General features: G+C 42.8%; 1 protein-coding gene across 1 annotated transcript in view; it reads right to left on the bottom strand.

Moving 5' to 3' along the window:
- LOC145341260 (uncharacterized) overlaps nt 1–25321 on the bottom strand; it is a 217210-nt gene that overhangs the window by 75303 nt on the left and 116586 nt on the right. The window contains exons 22-27 of the mRNA XM_080186186.1: nt 24479–24571; nt 20656–20748; nt 17578–17648; nt 12058–12246; nt 3643–3811; nt 307–399 (exon numbers count right to left, since the gene is read on the bottom strand). Of these exons, the coding sequence (XP_080042312.1) occupies nt 307–399; nt 3643–3811; nt 12058–12246; nt 17578–17648; nt 20656–20748; nt 24479–24571 (708 nt within the window). The remainder of the gene's footprint in view (nt 1–306; nt 400–3642; nt 3812–12057; nt 12247–17577; nt 17649–20655; nt 20749–24478; nt 24572–25321) is intronic.

The raw sequence follows: 25321 nt of genomic DNA, 5'->3' as shown, positions 1-25321 counted from the left end.
GATGGGCTGAATGGTCCCCTTCTATGCTGTACCATTTCTATAGTTTCTATAAATGGATATGGGGATAATGTGGAAAGAGGCTCTGCAGTGATCAGCCACGATTGTGTCAAGTGGTTGAGCAGACTCAATAGGCAGAATAGCCTACTCCTGCTCTCATGTTCCTTTGGTCCCAGTGTGGCAGGCAGTAAGTAGCAATGAATGGAATGGCTTCCTCTGTGCAGTAATTGTTACCCAAGTTAGCTTGGATTTCTTAGTGCAACATTCACTTATTATTGAATTTGTCCACACTGAAGGATCTACAGTTACCTTGAAAACCAGGTGGTCCTTGACGCCCTGTTTCACCACGAAGCCCAGGTGATCCTGGAGCTGAAGGGACTGTGTTTTGGTCTCCTTTCTCACCTAGAGCAGAGACACACAGTGAGAGAGTTAAAAAATGCTGTGAATGTAACTATAAAAGAACATGTTATACCAAAGCTAGAATGCTATTTCATGGCATCTTAATTGCGTAACATAAAATTGCCAGCAGGAACAGAGGTGCAATTCTCTTGAATTTCCAGTTTTTTAAAAAGTCGGAGTTGAATTGCTGTGGGGAGATAGGGTTAAGGGCAGCAGGGGGGGTGGTTGGCACTGCTGCCTCACAGCGCCAGGGACCTGGGTTCAATTCCAGTCTTGGGTGGAGATTGCGTGGGCTTCCTCCAGGTGCTCCGATTTCCTCCCACAGTCCAAAGACGTGTGGTTAGGTGGATTAGCCATGCTAAATTGTCCCTTAGTGTCTCAAGATAAACTAGAGGGATTAGGAAAGTAAATAGGCGGGGTAACGGGGATAGGGCCTGGATAAGTTGCTCTTTCGGAGACTCGATGTGCCGGATGGCCTCCTTCTGCACTGAAGGGATTCTAAGATTCTGAGAAGATACAAAGGATGACTCTCTACTTGCATTGCATTGCTCGCATACTTCCAAGTGCCAGGTTTGGACTGCATTGAAAAAGGTTTGGGAGCAAATGCATTGCTTTCTTAATTATACCTGGCTCCACAGTCTCTCAAAAATTAGAGCTCCACATTACTTTTCAAATCTTGATGAAGCAGCATTGAGTAACTGCGTATAATGAGTTAGGTTTTACTGCTAAAAGTAGGCAGGGCTCAGCATGGGAGATTAGAAAGTGAGGTCCTGTCAACAGCATTTTCTACTATCCTCTGCTGGAAATAGTTATTTCCAATAGGAAATAATTCCATGATCATGGACAATCCTGTGGCATGTAGGATGCTTTTTCTATAAGGCATTGATTGTCACAAGGGTTATTATCTTATTTTTATTCATTTACAGGATGTGGACATGGCCGGTTAAGCCAGCATTTATTGCCTATCCAGAGTTGCTCTTCAGAAGGTGGTGATGAGCTGCCTCCTTGAACTGCTGCAGTACCTGAGGTGCAGATACACTCACACTGCTGTTAGGGAGGGAATGGCATGATTTTAACCCAATAACACTGAAGGAATGCCGATATATTTCCAAGTCAGGATGTTGAGTGACTTGGAGGGGAATCTCCAGGTGGTGGTGTTCCCAGGTATCTGCTGATCTTGCCCTTCTAGATGGTAGTGGTCGTGGGTTTGGAAGGTGCTGTCTAAGAAACCTTGGTGAGCTCTTGCAGTGTACCTTGTAGATGGTACACACAGCTGCCACACTTTGTCAGCAGTGGAAGGAGTGAATGTTTATGGAAGGGGTGGCAACTAAGTGGACTACTTTGTCCTCGATGGTGTCAAGCTTCTTGGGTGTAGTTGGAGTTGCACCCATCCAGGCAAGTGGAGAATATTCCATCACATTTGTGCCTCATTAGGACAGGCTTTAGGGAGGCAGGAGGTGAGTTCCTCATTGCAAGATTCCTATCCTTTGACTTGCACTGGAAGCCACAGTATTCATATGACTAGTTTTTTAATTCATTTATGGGATGTAGGTGTTGATGGCTGGGCCAGCATTTATTGCCCATCTCTGAGGGCATTTATCAGTCAACCACATTGCTGTGGATCTGGAGTCACATGTAGGCCAGACCAGATAAGGATGGCAAATTTCCTTTCCTAAGGGGCATTAGTGAACCAGCTGGGTTTTTACAACAAATGACAATGGTTTCATGGACATCAGTAGATTCTTAATTCCAGATTTTTATTGAATTCAGATTTCATCATCTGCTGTGATGGGATTCAAACACAGATCCCCAGAACATTGCCCCGGGTTTCTGGATTACAAGCCCAATGACAATACAGCTACACCATTGCCTCCCCTTAGTCCAGATCAGTTCTGGTCAATGGTAATCCCCAAAATTTTGAGAGTGAGGGTTTTAGTAGTGGCAATGCCATTGAAAGTCAAGTGGTGATGGTTAGATCCTCTCTTGTTGGAGACTTTTGGTTATCAGAATGGAGCATACTGTCTTCTCACTCAATACCAGCATATTTTCCAGCAAAGTTCACCTTCCTAGTGCAGGAGCAAAGATAATGCAGGCTCAACAACAAATCAAACCTGATATGTTCTTTATCTATATGGCTCAGTAACAGTATGAAAAAGAGAGAAATTTATAATATTTACAGACTCTTAAATCATGTAGGCCTGTGATAGAAATGTATTTTTCAAATACAAAGTTTATCTACCTTGGAAAGTACAAACATTAAACAAATTAGTGGCAATTAAGGCTCCACAACATTGTGGTGCTGAATTTCCTGCCATTCCTTTATCCTTGTGTGGGACAGGAGTTGGTTCAGCCTTATATTCTGCCTGCCCATTAATAGGCCTACCTCCTGGTCAAGCTACCTGCAAAAGGGGGTGGAGAAAATATAAGTTTGAACTCAGCATGATGCCCTGGAAATCCAATGCGGTGACAAGGCATCAACATATGAATTAAGAGCAGGAGGAGGTCATTTGGCTCCTCAAGCTGTTCCTCCATTTGACAAGATCATGGCTGATCTGATTGTGGTCTTGACTTTACATTCTTCTCTACCCTTATATCCCTCGGCTCCCATCAACAGTCTCCATGTAGTGGTGGTCCTAAGTCTCTGCTGCTCTTGCCCTTCTAGATGGTAGTGGTCGTGGGTTTGGAAGGTACTGTCTAAGAACCCTTGGTGAGTTCCTGCAGTGCACCTTGTAGATGGTACACACAGCTGCCACTCTTTGTCAGCAGTGGAAGGAGTGAATGTTTATGGAAGGGGTGGCAATCAAGTGACCTTTGGATCCCAAGAAAGGGCAAGGAAATTCTTCTTTTTATTTTTGTTTGCCTTTGAATTGCCCGTCCTGTCACTGAAAAGATTTAAAATGTTATGGGTGGAGTTTTCCTGTCCTGCCTGCCATGGGAACTGCAGCTTGTGGGGGATGGACCATGCAAAGGTCGATTGACCTCAGGTGGGATTTTCCAGTCTTGGGGCAAGCCCAGCTGGAAAATCTTGCCTTATATCTATTCGTGGATTATGTTTAATAAGATAGAATGAAACAAAAAGCAAACCGGTCTAGGCTCTTACCACTAACGCTCATCACGCTACTCTTTGGCTGAACTTACTGTGCAGGTCAATCAATCCACAGAGATATACATGGAGTGAAGGACCATGAGCGTTTTTACTACATGTAGACTTCCAAACCTCACTACAATCCAAATTGTCATACAAACCTGGGATACCATCAAATCCCCGAAATCCAGGCACACCACGGTTTCCTTTGACTCCTGGTGCACCTAGAAGTCCAAATCCAGGTGCTCCAGGGTTGCCTACAGGTCCTGGGATACCAAGATTTCCAGGGGGACCTTGTGGGCCTCTGATACCTTTTAGTGGAAATGGTGTCTGTAAATAAAAGGTTTTGCAAAATTAGCACTCATTAAATAAAGTGATGAATGAAGAAGTATTGTGATTTTTAAGCTTTAAAACCATTGCTATGTCATATGAACATTTTCTCTACTTAAGTCAGGTTTAGTACATCTTTTTAAAAATTGGTATTCATTCGTGGGATGTTCATCACTGAAAAGTCAAAATATATTCCCAATTCTGCTTGCTTTTAGGAAGGTGGTGGTTGGTCTTCTTCTTGAACCACCGCAGTTTATTTGGTAGAGGTCCTCCCACAGTGCAATTAGGGAGGGCGTTCTAGGATTTTAACCCAGGGATGAGCAGGGATAGTGGTATATCGCCAAGTCAGGATGGTGTCTAACTTGGAGGAGAACAAGGTGAATTTGGTGGTGTCCCTATGTAACTGCTGCCCTTGCCTTTTTGGTTGGTGGAAACTGTGTCTGCTGGAGATGCTCAATGTGCACATTTTTGGGTATCTTGGATCAGGAGCTTTGTTAAAATGTCCAAAGGTAGGCAGGCAAGTCCAGCTGCAATTTTTGGTGACATTTGAACATACAAGATAGTCTGTGTAAGGATCTTCAACTTTGGTGAGCATCGCTAATGAACACTTTGTTAGATGAAAATTTATTTAAAACTAGTGGTAATGGAACAAATAAATCAAATCTGAATCTATCTTACCTTTTTGATTTACTTACATTGTTGAAAATTTGCAGCAGTTGCTCTGTTGACTTTCCCTTAACAATTAGCAGCTGGCAATAGATTAATTTGAACAACCAGTTCAAAGCAGATAAAGACTCTAAGATAGAAATTTCTTAATAATGGTGAATGTTCCTGCAATATCTTTCTTTTAAAACCTGAGCAAATCTCCTCAATTTGCACTAATTCTAGGCGCAGCGTCTCATGGGCAGAATACCCCACTATCAGAAGAGCACTGCCTAAAATTACAAAGAAACATTAAAGAAGCAACAATACAGGTGACATGCCCAGTAATATCCACTCTTATTTCATTATGTTTCTTCAGCCTTGTCAAGCATGCAGTATGCAGCATTTTCCAGTCAGTTGCAATACTATAATGGTGATAGCATTGAATCAGTAACCCAGAAGTTCAAAACTCAACATGGTGTGTTGTGAATTTAATTCAGTAAACCTGGTGATATCTGAACCACAGTCTGTGACACTTCAAAAATCCAAAAGGTTCATAAACATTTTTCATAATAGGTATCCTGCCACTCCTACTTCATCTGGCTTCCATTCGATCCCAGTCTAAAAATAGGAGCTTAATGCTGCATAAAGTAACTGATAAAGTCACTCTGATGTAATCACGATACTGACCCACCTTCTTGACTCAACTAGGGATGGCAATGAAAATGTTCCTGAGAAATTAGATAAGAACATAAGAAATAGGAGCAGGAGTAGGCCATCTAACCCCTTGAGCCTGCCCCGCCATTCAATAAGATCATGGCTGATCTGTCGTGTCTCAGTTCCACATTCCTGCCCTCTCCCCATAACCCTTAATCCCCTTGCCTATCAAAAACCTATCAACCCGCGTCTTAAATATATTTAGCGAGGCAGCCTCCACCACTTCAACGGGCAGAGAATTCCAGAGATTCACCACCCTTTGAGTGAAGAAGTTCCTCCTCAACTCCGTTCTAAACCGCCCCCCCTTTATCTTGAGGCTGTGCCCTCTAGTCCTACTGTCCTTTCTGAGCGGGAAGAGCCTCTCCACCTCTATCCTATCCATCCCATTCATCATCTTATATGTCTCAATGAGATCTCCCCTCATTCTTCTAAACTCTAACGAGTACAAGCCTAGTTTATTCAGCCTCTCCTCATAGTTCAACCCCCTCAACTCCGGTATCAGCCTAGTAAACCTCCTCTGCACTCCGTCCAAGGCCAAATATCCTTGCGTAAGTGCGGCGACCAAAACTGCACACAGTACTCCAGCTGCGGCCTCACCAGTGCCCTGTACAGTTGCAGCAAGACCTCCCTACTTTTATATTCATTCCCCCTCGCTATGAAGGCCAGCATCCCATTTGCCTTCCTGACCACCTGCTGCACCTGCAGGCTGGGTTTTTGCGACTCATGCACAAGGACCCCGAGGTCCCTCTGCACCGTTTGTCCTGAGAACAATGAAATTAAAGTATTAGCCACAAGTAAGGCTTACATTAACATTGCAATGAAGTTACTGTGAATGCATCTAACCATCACGTCTTTCAGACCGTGGGAGGAAGCTGGAGCACCCGGAAGAAACCCACACAGACACGGAGAGAACATGCAAACTCCACACAGACAATGACTCAAGCCGGGAATCGAATCTGGATCTCTGAAACTGTGAGGCAGCAGTGCTAATCAATGTGCCACCATGCTGCCCAAGTAAGTCAAATAAGTCAAATGAAATACTTGTTGTACAGCTGATCATTCTATTGTCCTAACTGGTTTGGTGTGTAAAGCACATCGGATGTCCCCATTGGGACACAGTGGGAGACAGTGGTGTGATGCTAATGTCATTGGACCAGTAATTCAGATGTCCAGGCTTCTGCTCCGGGCACAAGAATTTGAATCCCACAACAGGAGTTGCTGGAATTTGAATTCAGTTAATAAATCTGGAATATGACATAAGTCTCAGCAGTGGGATGACCATGAAAACAATCATTGATTGTTGCAAAAACCCTTCTGGTTCGCTAAGGTCCTTTATAGAAGGAAATCTGTTGTCCTTGCCTGGTCTGGCCTACATGTGACTCCACACCACCAGCAATGTTGTGGACTTTCAACTACCCTCTGAAATGGCCTGGCAAGTCAAGCCACTCAGTTCAAAAGTAATTAGATGGGGGCGGGGGTGCAAGAAATGTCAGCCTTGCCTGTGATGCCCACATCCCCATGAAAAGAAATCCTGTTCAATCATTCATTCTGTGGCACCAGTTTTGCTTCAATATCACTTTCTCTGTGCATCAGGAAGTTATGCATTTAAGCTCACTCCAGAGACTTGAACACTGGTATTTATTGTAAAAAATGTTTCTTTAGAAGATCAAGTGAGCTGTAAAATTAGGTGAGTGATTCGCTATCACACATTTTTAACCTAGCTATGGAAGTTAAAATGCCAACTCCTCCCTTTCATCATTTTTTGTAAACTTTACTAGGCTTCTAAATGATATTTGCTACTTTTTTATTCATATGTCATGGAAGCATGTAGAAGAATCAATTCATTGAGTCTTCAGTAATTAAAATAGGGCAGCTATCCAGAGATTTAACAATTCTATGGGCCCAATGTTGCTTGGTAGAATATTGGGGACTGATTTGATTGTCGTTGTTGGGCCAGAATTTGGCAATGTGGTCAAAAGAACTGCAGCACAGCATTTACCATAAACTTTCTCGCTGCTGTTCCAGCTGTCACTGTTCAAAATGGGGAGTATTGATCCCCACCAGAAGCAGACAGGTGTCCCTTTAGCCCATGCGATTGGGGTTCCGGTAGTGTTAGTAAGGTTTTGATCCAATTTTGAAGAGAAATGGAGTGTTGATGTTCAGGAGATGCTGGAGGCGGCATTGAAAACCTAACAGGTAAGTTTTTAAATGCTCTTTTAGGAACACATGAATTTAGCTCAATGCAGGGGAAAACTGATCTGCAAACTTCAATATTTTAAAAACTCTTAGGCAGCATTACAATTTGCTGCAAACAAAATCTACTGAGCCCAATATTTCCAAGTCCACAGTGAACAGAACTCCCAACTGAAAATGAATAATTCAATCTATTGATCCACTGAGATACAGAACTATAACCAATAATTTTAGATACGTCAATGCAGTAAACTGGGAAATAATTGCACTGGATAAATGTTAGGAAATAATTGTTAAAACAGAATGCTTCCATCAGCTGAATGGGTCTCTAAGAAAGAATCAGACATTGTAATGGGAGCATTGGAAGTCTGGAAAGCTGAGAAAAAAAATCACATGAACCCCTTTTCATCTGAAGAAGAGTTGTATGGACTTGAAACATTACCTCTGTTTCTTGCTCCACAGATGCTGCCAGACCTGCTGGGCTTTTCCAGCATTTTCTGTTTTTATTTCACCATCCCAGCTTCTGAAGTATTTTGCTTTTGTTCCTTTTTCAGCTAAACTTCCTTTGTGGTATGAATCAAGTAATCTCTATTTGGTGTTGGACCAAATCATCAGTGGTGAAATGGAGACATACACCTCTTATCACATTTAAAAGTATATTTCTACCTGTTATCTATAAAGTTTATTTATTAGTGCCACAAGTAGGCTTACATTAACACTGCAATGAAGTTACTGTGAAAATCCCCCAGTCACTACACTCCAGCACCTATTGGACTACACTGAGGTAGGATTTAGTGTGGCCAATGCACCTAACCAGCACTTCTTTTGGCCTGTGGAAAGAAACTAGGGAATTTTCACAGTAACTTCATTGTAGTGTTAATGTAAGCCAACTTGTAACTATTAAAACAAACTTTAACTTTTACTGGAGCATCTGGAGGAAACCCACAGAGACATGGGAAGAATGTGCAGACTCTGCACAGAGACCCAAGCCAGGAATCAAACCACCATGCTGCCCATTGACTGCAGTTAGGAGTAATTGGCAAAGTGATTCATGAGGTCATGTGGTGAAGTGTGGCTGTGACAAAGACATAGCCTCTGAAGTCATTGGAGGAAGGTATGCCCAATGCTCCAGTGTTCTGGTACCTGTTTTATAAAGCTTTTAGCAGAATTTAACTACTTCAACTCTTGAAAACATTTTTCTATTTTGTCTTAAAGTTTGTTTTTAAATGTTTATGACTGTTTACAGCTGCCTTCAGGTGTTTACAGGAGCCGGAGGTCCAGGGATGAGCTACTAGAGCCAGAAGATCTGGGCCATTACTATTTTGATGTTGGGTGCAGGCTTCCTTGAAAATTCTTTTGCAAGTACCTGCCCTACCCATTGTTCCTTTAGGTGGCACTATGACACACATATTCAATATTAAAGTCTTTTCATCAAATCATGAAATCGTAAGAATGGCTGCAGTGCTGAAGGAGGTCATTTGGCCCATTGTGAAAGCAGCTCAGCTAGTCCCACTCCCCTATCCTTTCCCTGTAGCCCTGCAATTTTTTTTCTATTCAGATACTTATCCAATTTCTGTCTGAAAACCATCTGTCTCCATCTTATTCTCAGGCTGTGCATTCCAGATCCTAATCACTGGGTGTGTAAAAATGATTTTCCTCATTTCACCTCGAGTTCTTTTCCCAATCATTTTAAATCTGTGTCCTCTGGTTCTCATTCCTTCCTCTAATGGAAACACAGTTTCTTCTTAGCTATTCTGTCCCAGACCCTTCGTGATTTTGAATACCTCTATCAAATCTCCTTACAATCTCATTACAGCCTTCCTGACTATGTTACAGGCTTTGTCCAAACATGGACTCAAGAGCTGTAATAAGGAATAAGATAGGAATGACTACCCATGACATCAAGGCAGCATTTGACTGTGGCATTAGGGAGCCCTAGCAAAACTGAAGTAAATGAGAATCAGGGGAAAATTCTCAGCTGGCTTGAATCATACCCAACACATTGGTTGTGATTGTTTGAGGTGAACCATCTCAGCCTCAGAACATCGTTGCAGAAGTTACTCAGGATGGTGACCCAGCCATCTTTGGTTGTTTCATCAGTGAACTTCATCATAAGGTCAGAAGTGAGGATGTTTATTGATGATTGCACAATGGTCAGTACCATTCACAACCCCTCAGATACTAAAGCTATCTGTGTATATATGCACAGCAAAACCTGGACACCATTCAAGCTTGGGCTGGTAAGTGGCAAATAGCATTCACGCTTCACAAGTGCCAGGCAATGGTCATCTCCAGCAAGAGAGAATCTAACCATCCCCTCTTGGCATGATGGTATTACCATCACTGATACCCTACTATCATATTCTGACTGTATAACTGGACTTGCCATATAAATACTTTGGCCAAAAGGCTGGACATTCTACAGTGAGTAACTCACCTCCTGACTTTCCATAGTTCTGATGTGGAGATGCTGGCATTGGACTGGAATAAACACACTAAGAAGTCTCACAACACCAGGTTAAAATCCAACAGGTTTATTTGGTAGCAAAAGCCACAAGCTTTCGGAGCGCTCGCTGCTCCTTTGTCAGGTGAGTGGGATTTCAGTTCACAAATAGGGCAAATGAAGACACAAACTCAATTTACAAAATAATGGTTGGAATGTGAGTCTTTACAGGTAATCAAGTCTTAAAGGTACAAACAATGTGAGTGGAGAGAGGGTTGAGCACAGGTTAAAGAGATGTGTATTGTCTCCAGTGGGACAGTTAGTGAGATTTTGCAAGCCCAGGTGTTGTGAGACTTCTTACTCTTCATAGTTCACCATCTACAGGATCCAAATCAAGATCGTAATGGAATACTCTACATTTGCTTGGATGAGAGCAGCTCGAATAGCACTCAAGAAGCTCAACATCATCCAGGAAAAAGCAGCCTGTTTGATCAATACCCCAACCACTATCTTAAATTATCACTCCCTTCATGACTAGTGCTTAGTGGCAGCAGGAAGTACCATCTACAAGATTCACTGCAGCACGTTGCCACATCTCCTTCGACAGCACCTTCCAAGTTCGCAACCTCTACCATCTAGAAGGAGAAGAGCAGCAGATGCACAGGAACACCACCACCTGCAAATTCCCCTCCAAGACATGACACCATATTGGTGTGGAAAGTGATCAGTGTTCCTTCACTGTCACTGGGTCAAAAACCTGGAACACTCTTCTCTCAATCATTGCTCACCACCTCAAAGTAATTAGGGATGGATGACAAATGCTGGCCTTCCCACAAAAGAATAAAAAAGTCCTCTTCCCTAAGGAGATCAATCCCAGTTTCTCTAATTTATTGTTTTTAGAGTATATTTCCTGGCCACTGATTTCCCAAAGATTTATTGATAAAAATGGGATTGTCCTAAGATCTCTGCTGGTTTTCCTGCATTATTATACAATTAACACTGCATGTTTTAATAAAAGTAAAATAACTTGCATTTAATAGCACCTTCATGACATCAGGATGTCCTAAAATGCCTCACAGTCAATGATGTAGTGTAGACATGCATAGTGTAGGGAAACTTCACAGCAGACTTGTGCACAACAGGGTCTCACAAACACCAGTTAAATAAGTGACTGGACTGCTTGTTGTGTTGGTGTTGTTTGAGGGATAAACATTAGTCAGGAGACTGGGTGACGTCTCCTGCTCTTCTTTGAATGGTGTCATGAGATCTTCACATCCACCTGATCTTGCAAATGGGACCTTGGTTTAAGGTCTCATGCAAAAGAAGGCATCTCTGACAATGCAGATCTCCTTCAGTAGTGCAGTGCACTAAAGTGTCAGCCTAGACATTGTGCTCGAGTCCTGGATTTACCAGGAACGGCAACTTGTAATTATAACGGGTCTTTAATGCCGTAAAAAATGCCAAGCCCCTTCCTTCACAGGAGCATTATCAGACAAGATTTGACACTGATCCACATATGGAGAAATTGGGGCAAAGAGGTAAAGTTTAAGGACTGTCTTAAAAAGAGGAAAGAGGGGTGGAATGGTAAGCAGGTTTAGGGATGGTCAAGCTCAGGACCTCACAAGCTGAAGGCACAGATACCAATGGTGGAGCAAATGAAATCTGAGATGCACAAGCGGTTGGAACTGGAAGACACAAATATCTCAGTGGGTTGGAGAGCTGGAGGAGATTAGAGAAATAGGGAGGGGTGAGGTTATGGAGGGACATGGAAACAAAGGATGAGAACTGTAAAATCAAGGTATTGCGTAACAGGGAGTAAGTAAATGCATGCCAGCAAGCACAGGGGTGGCAGTGAATGGGACTTGGTGCAAGTTAGGATTGGCACAGCAGAGTTTTGGAAGAACTGAGCAGAGAGAACTGATAACAATAGCTGCTGACATGGGGATCAGGAAGGAGATTTAGATGGTCAACAGTTTAGTGGGAACAGGGTTGAGGGGTCGGGGGAGGGTTGCATGGAACTCAGAGAGGGCATAAAAGAAGACAGGATAGAAACCTGAGAAAGATGCAGTTTCAGGGCTAGTGGGTTAGTGGAAACGAGAGAAGCAGTAGATACAACTGATGGTGCTCTCAACATTAATGGAATAAAAAGCTCTTGAGTTCCTGTTGCTAGAGGAGAGTGTAGAGGAAACTCAAAGGAAATGCTAACATTGAATCAAGGTTGACGCATTAAGAGCAGGATGAAAGTACTGACTGGGTCACCCTTAGTTCCTCGTGGTCCTTGTGATCCTGGTCGACCTGGTATTCCATCCTTTCCTTGCCTTCCTGGATTCCCAGGTAAACCTGGTTCACCATTGTTTCCTTTTTCACCTTGGCTGCCACTGATTCCTGGATCACCCATCAAGCCAGGTGGACCTACAGAACCTGGAGAGCCTGGAGAACCCTAGAAGGTTGACAATTAAAAAATAGAAGGAATAATGTAATGCTAAAACAAACAGTTAATTCCAATCAGCGAAATATGTATGAACATACCAAGTTAGGGGCAGGCATAGGCCACTCAGCCCCTTGAACCTGCTCCACTATTTAAAGTGATTATAGCTGACCTGATTGTGGTCTCAACTCCACATTCCTCCCACCCCTGATAACATTTGATTCTCTTGTTAGTCACGAATCCATATAGCCCTGCCTTAAAAATATTAATTCTCCATACCTCCATTGTCCTCTGGGGAAGAGGGTTCTGCATTCACACATTGCTCTGAGAGAAAGAATTTCTCCTCATCTCCATTGTAAATGGAAGATCCCACATTTTTAAAGTGTCCTCTATTTTTAGCCTCTCTTGCAAAGGGAAACATCCTTTCAGCAAGCATCCTGTCAAGTTCTCTCAGGATTTTATATGTTTCAGTAAGGTCGCCTTTCAATCTTCTAAACTTCAGTAGACAGAGGCCTAGCCTTTCCAATCTGTCCTCGTAAGATAATTCCCTCCATCTAGGTATCAGTTGGCACTGTGGCACAATGGTTAACCCTGCTGACTCACAGTGCCATGGAACTGGGTTCGATTCCCAGCTTGGAGCATTGTCTGTGCGGAGTCTGCACGTTCTCCCCATGTATGAACATAAGAACATAAGAAATAGGAGCAGGAGTAAGCCACCTAGCCCTTCGAGCCTGCCCGGCCATTCAGTAAGATCATGGCTGACCTGTAGTGGCTCAGTTCCACTTTCCCGCTTTCTCCCCATAACCCTTAATTCCCTTGCCTACCAAAAACCTATCTACCCGTGTCTTCATTATCTTATACGTCTCTATAAGATCCCCCCTCATCCTTCTAAACTCCAACGAGAACAGACCCAGTCTTTTCAGCCTCTCTTCGTAGTCCAACCCCCTCATCTCCAGTATCAGCCTACTGAACCTCCTCTGCACTCCCTCCAAGGCCAAAATATCCTTGCGCAAGTGCGGCGACCAAAACTGCACACAGTACTCCAGCTGCGGCCTCACCAGTGCCCTGTACAGTTGCAGCAAGACCTCCCTGCTTTTATATTCTATCCCCCTCGCTATAAAGGCCAGCATACCATTCGCCTTCTTGATCACCTGCTGCACCTGCAGACTGGGTTTTTGCGACTCATGCACAAGGACCCCCAGGTCCCTCTGCACCGTAGCATGCTGCAGCTTTTCGCCCTTTAAATAGTAATCCCTCCTACCATTATTCCTACCAAAGTGGATAACCTCACACTTGCTAACATTGTACTCCATCTGCCAGGTCCTCGCCCACTCGCTCAGCCTATCTAGATCCCTCTGCAGACTTTCCACACCCTCCGCACAATTTGCTTTTCCACTTATCTTTGTGTCATCAGCAAATTTCGACACCCTACACTCAGCCCCCTCCTCCAGATCATCTATATAAATGGTAAATAGTTGAGGCCCCAAGAGAATCAAATGTTATGCATGGGTTTCCTCCAGTTTTCTCTCATCAGTCCAAAAGATATGCTGGTTAGATGCATTGGCCATGCGAAATTCTCCCTCAGTGTAACTGAACAGGTGCTGGAGTATGGCGACTAGGGGACTTTCACAGTAACTTCACTATACTGTTAATGCAAGCCTACTTATGACACTGATAAATAAACTTTAAAATCAGTTGGGTGAACCTTCTAACGGAGTTATATCCTTTCTTAAATAAGGAGACCAAAACTGTACACAGTACTCTACATGTGGCCACACAAACACTGTATCCATCTTGTAGCAATTCCCTACTATTATATTTAATTTCCTTTGTAATAAATGACTACATTTAATTTGCCTATCTAATCATTTGCTATACCTGCATATTAACAATTCCCAATTCAGATACCACGACTTCCAGAATCCTCCGTTCCTGTGCTCTGCAATCTCTCTCCATTTAAATAATATGTTGCTTTTCTATTCTTCCTGCCAAAGTTCACAATTTCCCATTTTTTGCTCAATCTACAAAATGTTTGCACACACACTTAACCTATTGATGTCCCTTTTAGATTCCTTATTTCCTCTTCACAGTTTACCTTCTTAGCTAGCTTTGTGCTGTCTGCAATTTTAGTGACTAAACATTTAGTTCCAAAACATTGCTAAAAATTGTAAAGAGTTGAGGGCCCAGCATTATTCCTTGTTTCACTCTACTTGTCACACCTTGCCAACTCAAAATGACCAATTTCAGCCAACTTTCTGCTTCCTGTTGGCTAACCAATCCTCAAGCCATGCTAATATCTTATCTCTGGCAGCATGAACTCTTATTTTGTGTGGCACCATGTTGAATGCCTCTGGAATCTAAGTATGGTACATCCACAAGTTCCCCTTGATCCATGTTGCTTGTTACTTCTATGAAGAACGGCAATAAATTGTTTCATAAAACCATGTTGCCTCTGCTTGATAAAAATTGAGATTTTCTAAGTGTCCCATTATAACTTCTTTAAGAAGAGATTCCTGCCATTTCCCTATGACAGATCTTACACTCATAGAATCATAGAGGTTTACAGCATGCAAACAGGCCCTTTGGCCCAATTTGTCCATGCCGCCCCTTTTTTTAATCCCTAAGCTAGTCCCAATTGATAGAGTCATACAGATTTATAGCATCTTAAGCCATAATTCCTTTAATTTCCTACTTTCTGTCTCCTTCCTTTCTTGAATACTGGGGTCACATTCGTGATTTTCCAATCTGATGTGACCTTTCCAGGATTTAAGGAATTTTGGGAAATTAAAACCAATGCATCTACTATCTCAGCAGCCGCTTCTTTTAAAACCCTTGGATTAAGTCCATCAGGACCGGGGGAACTGTCAGCTTTTAGTTCTAATAATTTTCTCAATCCTGTTTCGCTGGTGATTCCCATTATTTTAAGGTCCTCCATCCCTTTCACCCCCTGATTCACAATTATTTCTGGGAAGTTATTTGTATCCTCTGGAGTGAAGACAATTCATCTGCCATTTCCTTATTTCCCATTATTAATTTCCCATTGTCACTGTGTAGTGGACAACTACTGATTTGCTTTTTCCCTTTTTTACATTTCTGTGGAACGTTTACTATTTGTTTTTACATTACTAGCTAGTTTTCTCTTGTACTTTAATTTCTCCCTCATTATAAACCTTTTACCATCCTTTACTGCTCTTATATTCTGTCCAATCTTCTGACTTTCCAGTCAATTTTGTGAAAACATCTTTTCTTTCAATTTGATCCTACCTTTAATTTCTTTCATTAGCCATGGATGGTTCCTCCTTTTCTTAGAATCTCCCTTTCTTATTAGAATGTACCTTTTCTGGATATCCTGAAATATATCCTTAAATGTCTGCAGTCGCATCTCTGATGATTTATCCTTTAAACTAATTTCCCAGTTCACTTTAGCTAGCTTCGTGCCTTCATAATTGCCCTTATTTAAGTTTAAAACACTAGTCTCAGATCCACTCCTCTCCCCCTCAAATTGTATGTAACATTCAATCATATGATCTGTGGTACCTATGGGACCTTCACTATGGGGTCATTAATTAATCCAGTCTTATTGCATATTACAAGATCTAGTATAGCCTACTCTTTTATTAATGCTAGAAAATGTTGTTCTGAGAAACTGTTCTGAAAACACTCTTAAGAACTCATTACCCAGGTTATCTTTGCCAATCTGACTTATCCAGTCTAGATAGACTTGCATTGCACCTTTTGAAACCACCAGACATCTCAAAGCACTTTACAGCCAATGAAATACTTTTGAAGTGCTTTTGTTTTTGCAAGGGGGAAGCTGTGGTAGCAGTATTGTCACTGGACCAGTAATCCAGAGACCCAGGGTGATACTCTCGGGATAAAAGCAAATTACTGCGGATGCAGGAATCTAAAACCAAAAGAAAAAGTGCTGGAAAGTCTCAGCAGGTCTAGCAGCATTTGTAAGGAGAGAAAAGAGCTGGCGTTTCGAATCCACACGACCCTTTGTCAATGCTAAAAGGCATTGCATAGGAGATATTTATACTGCAGGGTGAGGGAACGAAAGATGAGTCATAGCCACAAAAACAAGGGGAAGACTGCTAATGGCAGTTCATAGAGAGAATGCAAGGTGACTAGGAGACTAGCAGCCTTTACCCTTTTTTTGTGGCTATGGCTCATCTTTAATTCCCCCACACTGCAGTACAAGTATCTCCCACTTTCTACGCCTTTTAGTATTGACAGAGGGTCATGTGGACTTGAAACATCAGCTCTTTTCTCTCCTTACAGATACTGCCAGACCTGCTGAAATTTGCCAGCATTTTCTCTTTTGGTTTTTAATACTCTAGGGATCTGGGTTTGAATTCCTCCATGGCAGATGGTGAAATTTGAATTCAATAAAAGTCTGGAATTAAAAATTTAATGATGACAATGAAACCATTGTCATAAAAACCCATCTGGTTCACTAATGTCCTTCAGGGAAGGAAATCTGTCATCCGTACCTGGTCTGGTCTACATGTGACTGCAGATCCACAGCAAGGTGGCTGGCTCTTACCTGCTCTCAGGAATGGGCAATAAATCTAGCCCAGCCGGTGATCTTACATCACATGAATGAATACATAAACAATAGGAAATTTGGCAGCTAGTATGAGCACAGCAAATTCCCACAATGACCAGATGATCTACATTGACTTAACAGGAGTTAGAGTAAAAACAGAACTAGTCAGAAAAACAGGTTTTCAGTTTATTTATAACATTGCTGTTTATGGGAATTTGCTGTGCATTTATTGGCTGCTGCTTGTTCAACACTGACAATGCTTCAAAATGACTTTTTGCGCTGCAAAACACATCGAGACATCTGATGGTCAGAAAAAATGTTATATAAATGCAAGTCTTCCCTCCTAACCTGCAGGTTCAAACAAAGGCGTGCCAAAGAAATTGATAGAATGTTGAAAGTTTGATATTAGTTACTTTGCGGTTATTACTTGAAACTGAATACCTAACAGCTTAACTTTCTCTGGAGTATGACAAGTTTTGGTCACTGATCATAGTGGTTGTTGTGGCAGAATCATTTACTTGATTGAGACTATGCTCTGGTAATGGGAGAGAGTTGGTGTCTTCTGAAGCATCTTCAACAGCTTTTGTTACAAAATGCTATAAGTAGAAAGTTGGGAGAAACTCTTTCAGCCTGGGCTAGGGGAGTGTTCACTGTGAGATCGCTGCAAAGTGGGAGGGGTGTTGGGTTGCGGGGGTTTTTTATTGATTAGTGTCACAAGTAGGCTTACATTAACACTGCAATAAAGGTACTGGGGAGTAGGTGGTGGTGTAAAGGATAAATGAAAAGAATCTTACCGGGAGACCCGTTGTGCCACATTGACCAGAAGGTCCAGAATCTCCTTTCGGGCCTGGTGCTCCTTGTTCACCTATTGTGGAAAAAATTAAGTCATATACAGAATTGGGGGCATTACAAAAACTTTTCAAGTTCCCGGATCTTGTTATTCTTTGAAGTTAAAGAGACCCTTATCAATAAGGAGACTTCTGTGAAGGGTATGAAGTGTCGCTTAAATTACATGTTAAGATAAGATAATTGTCATAAAAGTAATAGACATTTCTCTCCAGCTTCTTTTCTTTTTTGTATGGGAAGCAGTGGGTAAAGGAACTGTTGAGGTTTGTGGGTTACCTTTACATAAGAACATAAGAAATAGGAGCAGGAGTAGGCCATCTAGCCCTTCGAGCCTGCCCCGCCATTCAATAAGATCATGGCTGATCTGTCGTGGCTCAGTTCCACATTCCCGCCCTCTCCCCATAACCCTTAATCCCCTCGCTTATCAAAAACCCATCAACCCGCGTCTTAAAAATATTTAGCGAGGCAGCCTCCACCACCTCAACGGGCAGAGAATTCCAGAGATTCACCACCCTTTGAGTGAAGAAGTTCCTCCTCAACTCCGTTCTAAACCGCTCCCCCCTTTGTCTTGAGGCTGTGCCCCCTAGTCCTACTGTCCTTTCTGAGCAGGAAGAATCTCTCCACCGCTATCCTATCCATCCCATTCATCATCTTATATGTCTCAATGAGATCTCCCCTCATTCTTCTAAACTCTAACGAGTACAAGCCTAGTTTATTCGGCCTCTCCTCATAGCTCAACCCCCTCAACTCTGGTATCAGCCTAGTAAACCTCCTCTGCACTCCCTCCAAGGCCAAAATATCCTTGCGTAAGTACGGCGACCAAAACTGCACACAGTACTCCAGCTGCGGCCTCACCAATGCCCTATACAGCTGCAGCAAGACCTCCCTACTTTTATATTCAATCCCCCTCGCTATGAAGGCCAGCATCCCATTAGCCTTCCTGACCACCTGCTGCACCTGCAGGCTGGGTTTTTGCGACTCATGCACAAGGACCCCGAGGTCCCTCTGCACCGTCGCCTGCTGCAGTTTTTCGCCACGTAAGTAATAGTCCTTCCTACCATTATTCCTACCAAAGTGGACCACCTCGCACTTGCCAACATTAAATTCTACTTGCCAGTTCCTGGCCCATTCGACCAGCCTATCTAGATCCTTCTGCAGACTCTCCACACCCTCCGCGCAATTTGCCGTTCCACCAATCTTGGTGTCATCAGCAAATTTCAACACCATACACTCGGTTCCCTCCTCCAGATCATCTATATAAATGGTAAATAGCTGAGGCCCCAGCACCGACCCCTGGGGCACTCCACTAGTCACCAACCGCCAATCTGAATAGCACCCATTAACCCCCACTCTCTGCCTCCTATTTGACAACCAATCCTCTATCCACGCTAACACCTTACCCCCAACTCCATGCCCCCTTACCTTCTGCAATAACCTCTTGTGAGGTACCTTGTCAAACGCCTTCTGAAAATCAAGAAAGACCACATCCACCGGCTCTCCTCTATCCACTGCCCTAGACACATCCTCATAGAACTCCAGTAAATTTGTCAGACACGACTTCCCCTTAACGAAACCGTGCTGCGTCTGCTCTATCAAGCAATTCCCCTCAAGATGCCTCGCTATTTCCTCCTTGATGACGGATTCTAACATTTTTCCTACAACAGACGTTAAACTAACCGGCCTATAATTCCCTGCCTTTTGCCTGGCACCCTTCTTAAACAACGGCGTAACATTAGCCGTTTTCCAATCTTCCGGCACTTCCCCGGAATCCAGCGACGTTTGGAAAATAACCACCAAGGCATCCGCTATCACCTCCGCCATTTCTTTCAGAATCCTCGGATGCATTCCATCCGGTCCTGGGGACTTGTCCACAATCAGTCCCTTCAGTCTGCCAAGCACCACCTCTCTAGTAACAATAATGTCATTGAGACCCTCCAGTCCTACCACCTTTCCATCGCTAACACCCGGCAAATTATTCACGTCCTCCTCCGTGAAGACCGAAACAAAAAAGTTATTCAAGACCTCAGCCATTTCACCATCCCCTACCACTAAGTCCCCCCTCTCATCCTCTAAGGGTCCAACGTTCACCCTAGCCAGCCTCTTCCTTTTTATATATTTATAAAAACTCTTGCTATCCTTTTTTATATTAAGCACTAGCCCAGCTTCATAGTTTCAACCAGTGTGAGTTCTACCAGATCTGGGTTTCTTGCCCTTAGTGGACAACTCCCATCCCATCATTTGTTGCTTTCCGCAGTTCCTATGCACCAATAATGAATAATTATTCATTCACTACCCCATCTTCATCTTACCATTATCTCATTTCTATCACTTCATGCAGGGATTTTCAAACTCAACTACATTTAAATTCCATCAGCTGTCATGGCCTGGCCAGTGGGTGAGGAGTGGGGAATCATTTACTACATTGATACTGGGCCCAAAAGGAAAGCCTGGACCTTCTGGTGAATGTGGCAGAATGGGTTTCCAGGTAAGATTATTTTCATTTATCTTGTAGGAATGGGGATTTATATGGCAGGGGTGGAGGGGGTGGGGAGACAGCCTCTTATGGAGGGGGGTAAGAGAGGGGTTGGGGGGAATCCTGTGGCGGGTTTGGGATTGTGGTCGGACTCCCATTGCAGTGGTGGTCGGCGAGGGGTGGGGGTCTGTGTGGGGGTGGTCATTATGGATATGTACAATGGTTATCCAGAAGCTGGAAGTGGTTTTAATTCTTAAAACCTTTTCTTGGTAACGCAGTTGGAACCATCCAAAGTTTGTGACTTAAATTATATTTTTAGGTGGTTCCTTATGCTGGACAATTGCACATCGAGATTTGCACTTCCCAGGTAATTGCTGTGCAATCCTTACTTGGGAACCTCTAGGGATGGCAGGGTGGTTCCCCAGAACATCTCTGGGAGATAACCAGACACATCGCCCTGGAGCTCAGAAGTTACAATGTGCACAATATACAAAATAACAATATATTATGTAGGTACAGGTATGAAACATACGAAACATCAACAATTGTTTACCAGGTATTCCAGGACGACCGGGTGCACCAGGAAGACCAGGAGCACCAGCATGTAAGTTATCACCACATACTTCACACAAGTCACCTTTATCACCTGTGACAACAAAAACGGCTCAATTATAATTCACTAAAACCGTGTTTACTTACATAGATTTAACATTGGGTCATAGCATATGAACCAAGACAGCATTTTGTTAAACACCATAGCTGACAAACACTGCTGTATTAATTGTTGTGTATTCAGTCAGCAAATGGAACTATTCAAAACATACGAGCGATAATTAATTACTGCATTCTGGCCCTTTATTCTTTCATGGGATGTGGGCATCTCTGGCAAGGCCAGCATTTGTTGCCCATCCCTAATTGCCCTTGAACTGAGTAGCTTGCTAAGCTATTTCAGAGGGCAGTTAAGAGTCAACCATATTGCTGTTGATCTGGAGTCACGTGTAGGCAGACAGGGTAAGGACGGTAGACTTTCATTCCTGAAAAGACATTAGTGAACCACTTGGGTTTTTACAACAATCAATGATTGTTTCACGGTCACAATGACTGAGACTAATTTTCAATTCCCAGTTTGGACATTTGATCTTCTCCTGGATAACTGTTGTGTGAAGAGGATCCTGACATATATTTTGTGACTAGCCTGCTCTATATTTTAAGGGAAATTTACATTTAAATAGAGTTTAACTTGTCCATGCCGTTCTATTTTTAAATGCCGAGACTAGTCCCAATTGCCTGCATTTGGCCCATATCCCCCTATACTCATCTTACCCATGTAACTATCTAAATGTTTTTTAAAAGACAAAATTGTACTTGCTTCTACAACTACCTCTGGCAGCTTGTTCTGGACACTCACCACCCTCTGTGTGAAAAGATTGCTCCTCTGGACACTTTTGTATCTCTCCCCTCTTACCTTAAACCTTTGCCCTCTAGTTTTAGACTCTCCTACCTTTGGGAAAAGATATTGATTATCTAGCTGATCTATGCCCCTCACTATTTTATAGACCTCTATAAGATCACCCCTCAGCCTTCTACGCTCCAGAGAAAAAAGTCCCAGTCTATCCAGCCTCTCCTTATAACTCAAACCATCAAGTCCTGGTACCATCCTAGTAAATCTTTTCTGCACTCTTTCTGGTGTTGATAATATCCTTTCTAATAATAGGGTGACCAGGACTGTACACAGTATTCCAAGTGTGGCCTTACCAATGTCTTGTACAACTTCAACAAGATGTCCCAACTCCTGTATTCAATGTTCCAACCAATGAAAACAATGAATGCCTTCTTTATCACTATATTAATAATTTGGATGAGAATACAGGGGGCATGGTTAGTAAGTTTGCAGTTGACACCAAGATTGGTGGCAGAGTGGACAGTGAAGAAAGTTATCTCCAATTGCAATGGGATCTTGATCAATTGGGCCAGTGGGCTGACAAATGGCAAGTAGAGTTTAATTTAGACAAATGCAAGTGATACATTTTGGTAGATTGAACCAGGACAGGACTTACTCAGTTAATGGTAGGGCGTTGGGGAGAGTAATAGAACAAAGAGATCTAGGGGTAGAAGTTCATAGCTCCTTGAAGGTGGAGTCACAGATGGACAGAGTGAAGAAGGCATTCGGCATGCTTAGTTTCATCTGTCAGAACATTGAATACAGGAGTTGGGACATCTTGTTGAAGTTGTACAAGACATTGATAAGGCCACACTTGGAATACTGTGTGCAATTCTGGTCACCTTATGATATTATTAAACTAGAAAGAGTGCAGAAAAGATTTACTAGGAAACTATCAGGACTTGATGGATTGAGTTATAAGGAGAGGCTGAACAGACTGGGACTTTTTCCTCTGGAGCGTAGAAGGCTGAGGGGTGACCTTATAGAGGTCCATAAAATAATGAGGGACAGAGACAAGGTTAATATCTTTTCCCAAAGGTAGGGAAGTCTACAACTAGAGGCTATAGGTTCAAGGTGAGAGGGGAGAGATACAAAAGGGTCCAGAGGGGCAATTTTTTCACACACAGGTTGGTGAGTGTCTGGAACAAGCTGCCAGAGGTAGTTGTAAAGGCGGGTATAATTTTATCTTTTAAAAAGCATTTAGATAGTTACATGGATACAATGGGTATAGAGGGATATGGGCCAAATATGGGCAATTGGGATTAGTTTAGTAGTTTTAAAAAAAAAGTGGCATGGACAAGTTGGGACGAAGGGCCTGTTTCCACGCTGTAAACCTCTATGACTCACTCTGTCCACCTGTGACTCCACTTTCAAGCAGCTGTGAAAATGCACCCTAGATCTCTTTGTTCTATAACTCTCCCCAGTGCCCTACCATTAACTAAGTAAGACCTGCCCTGGTTCAATCTACCAAAATGCATCACCTCGCATTTATTTAAATTAAACTTCATCTGCCACTGGTCAGCCCATTGGCCAAATTGATCAAGATCCTGTTGCAGACCGAGATAACATTCTTCATTGTCCACTCTGCCACCAATCTTGGTGTCATCTGCAAACTTACTAACCATGCCTCCTATATTCTCATCCAAATCATTAATATAAATGACAAATAACAGTGGACCCCACACTGATGCCCGAGGCACACCGCTGATCACAGGCCTCTAGTTTGAAAAACAATCCTCTACAACCACCCTCTGGCTTCTGTCATGAAGCCAATTTTGTATCCATTTAGCCACCTCATCCTGGATCCCATCAGATTTAACCTTATGCAACAACCTACCATGCGGTACCTTGTCAAAGGCCTTGCTAAAGTCCATATAGACAACATTAACTGCACTGCACTCATCTACCATCTTGGTTACCCCTTCAAAAAACTCAATCAAATTTGTGAGACATGATTTTCCGCTCACAAAGCCATGCTGACTATCCTTAATCAGTCCTTGCGTCTCTAAACATCTGTAAATCCTGTCTCACAAAATACCTTCTAACAACTTACCCATCACAGATGTGAGGCTCACCACCCTGTAGTTCCCAGGCTTTTCCCTGCAGCTCTTTTTAAACAAAGGCAGAACATTTGCCACCCTCCAATCTTCAGGCACCTTACCTGCGGCTATCGATGATTCAAATATCTCTGCTAGGGGACCTGCAATTTCCTCCCTAGCCTCCCATAATGTCCTGGGATACACTTCATCAGGTCCCAGGAATTTATTTACCATATTGCGCTTTAAGACTTCCAGCACTTCCTTCTCTGTAATATGTACATTCACTATTTATTTCCCCAAGTTCCCTCACATCCATGCTTTTCTCAAAAGTAAATACTGATGAGAAATATTCATTTAGGATCTCACCCATCTCTTGTGGCTCCACGCATAGATGACCTTGTTGATCCTTAAGAGGCCCAACTCTCTCCCTAGTTACTCTTTTGCCTTTTATGTATTTGTAGAGACTCTTTGGATTCTCCTTTACCTTGTGTCCCCCTTTTGCCCTCCTGATTTCTCTCTTAACTCTACTCCTACACCCTCTACACTCTTCAAAACACTCATTTGATCCCAGCTGTCTATGCAATATTTTGCAAATTTCAGTATATTTTTGTTTCCTGTACAATTCGTGATTTAGCTGCTGGCATCAACGGACTCAAATGATGAATTGACCAAAGAAGGTTTTGGATTGTTGCTACAATGCAAGAAAATGTGGCCTAATACTAAGCAAAGGGAGATGTGTTGTTTTCAAACAGCAACTTACACCATGATACAAGAAAGATGTTTGTGAATATGAGTGAATTTCAATTAAAACTGTATATTTTGGTAGAGGCTTGCATTGTGCGCTCTGTCATGAACAGCACTGAGTCTAAATCAATGAACAAATGCTACTTGCTTACCTTTGAATCCAGCTTCACCGCGAAAACCAGCAAGGCCCTCTGGTCCAGGTGGCCCTTGAGGTCCTGGTTGACTATTTATACTGATTCTGTCACCTGAAAAAGTTAATTTAAAATGTTTAAGGCTGTTTTCTATAAAATCATTTTGTCTTTGCTGCCCTCTCTTGTTCTTCAGGAGCAGGCCATTTGGCCTCTCAAGACGATTGCAGCATTCATGGTTGATCTCCTCAGGCTTCAGGCTAATTTGTGACCCATGTTACATTCTTGTTAGGGTTATGGTGGGAGTATGCCAATTGTGTTGTGGGTTTGTGGCCACCACATTCAGGACAAGCAAAATTCCAAAGTAAAACGTTTGAGTGTGAAAGCATTTCCCAGATTCTTTAATGAAGGATTAGTTGACATTCCTAATGAGGAAATCTATTTTTTATTCATTCAAGGGCTAGACCAGCATTTATTACCTGTCACTAATTGCTCTTTAGAAGGTGGTGGTGAGCTGCCTTCTTGAAACAATGCAGTCCATGTGTTGTACGTACACCAACAGTGCTGTCAGGAAGGGAGTTTCAGGATTTTGACCCAGCAATAGTGAAGGAACAGCGATGTACTTTGAAGTCAAGATGGTAAGTGACATGGAGGGGAAGATTCAAGTGATGGTGTTTCCATGTGTCTGCTCCCGTGTCCTTCAGGATGGTAGCGGTCGTGGTTTGGAAGATGCTACATAAGGAGCTTTGGTGAGCTCTTGCAATACATCTAGTAGATGGAACACATGGCTGCTAGTGTGCGTCAGTGGTGGAGGGAGTGAATGTTTGTGGAACAGTTAACTATCAAGCAGGTTGCTTTGTTCTGGAT

The sequence above is a fragment of the Carcharhinus amblyrhynchos genome, chromosome 3, assembly GCF_965287045.1.
Source record: "Carcharhinus amblyrhynchos chromosome 3, sCarAmb.v2.hapA, whole genome shotgun sequence".
Classification (NCBI taxonomy): Eukaryota; Metazoa; Chordata; class Chondrichthyes; order Carcharhiniformes; family Carcharhinidae; genus Carcharhinus; species Carcharhinus amblyrhynchos.
The sequence above is the reverse complement of the archived record's forward strand: the minus strand, read 5'-3'. Positions and strand labels throughout refer to the sequence as shown.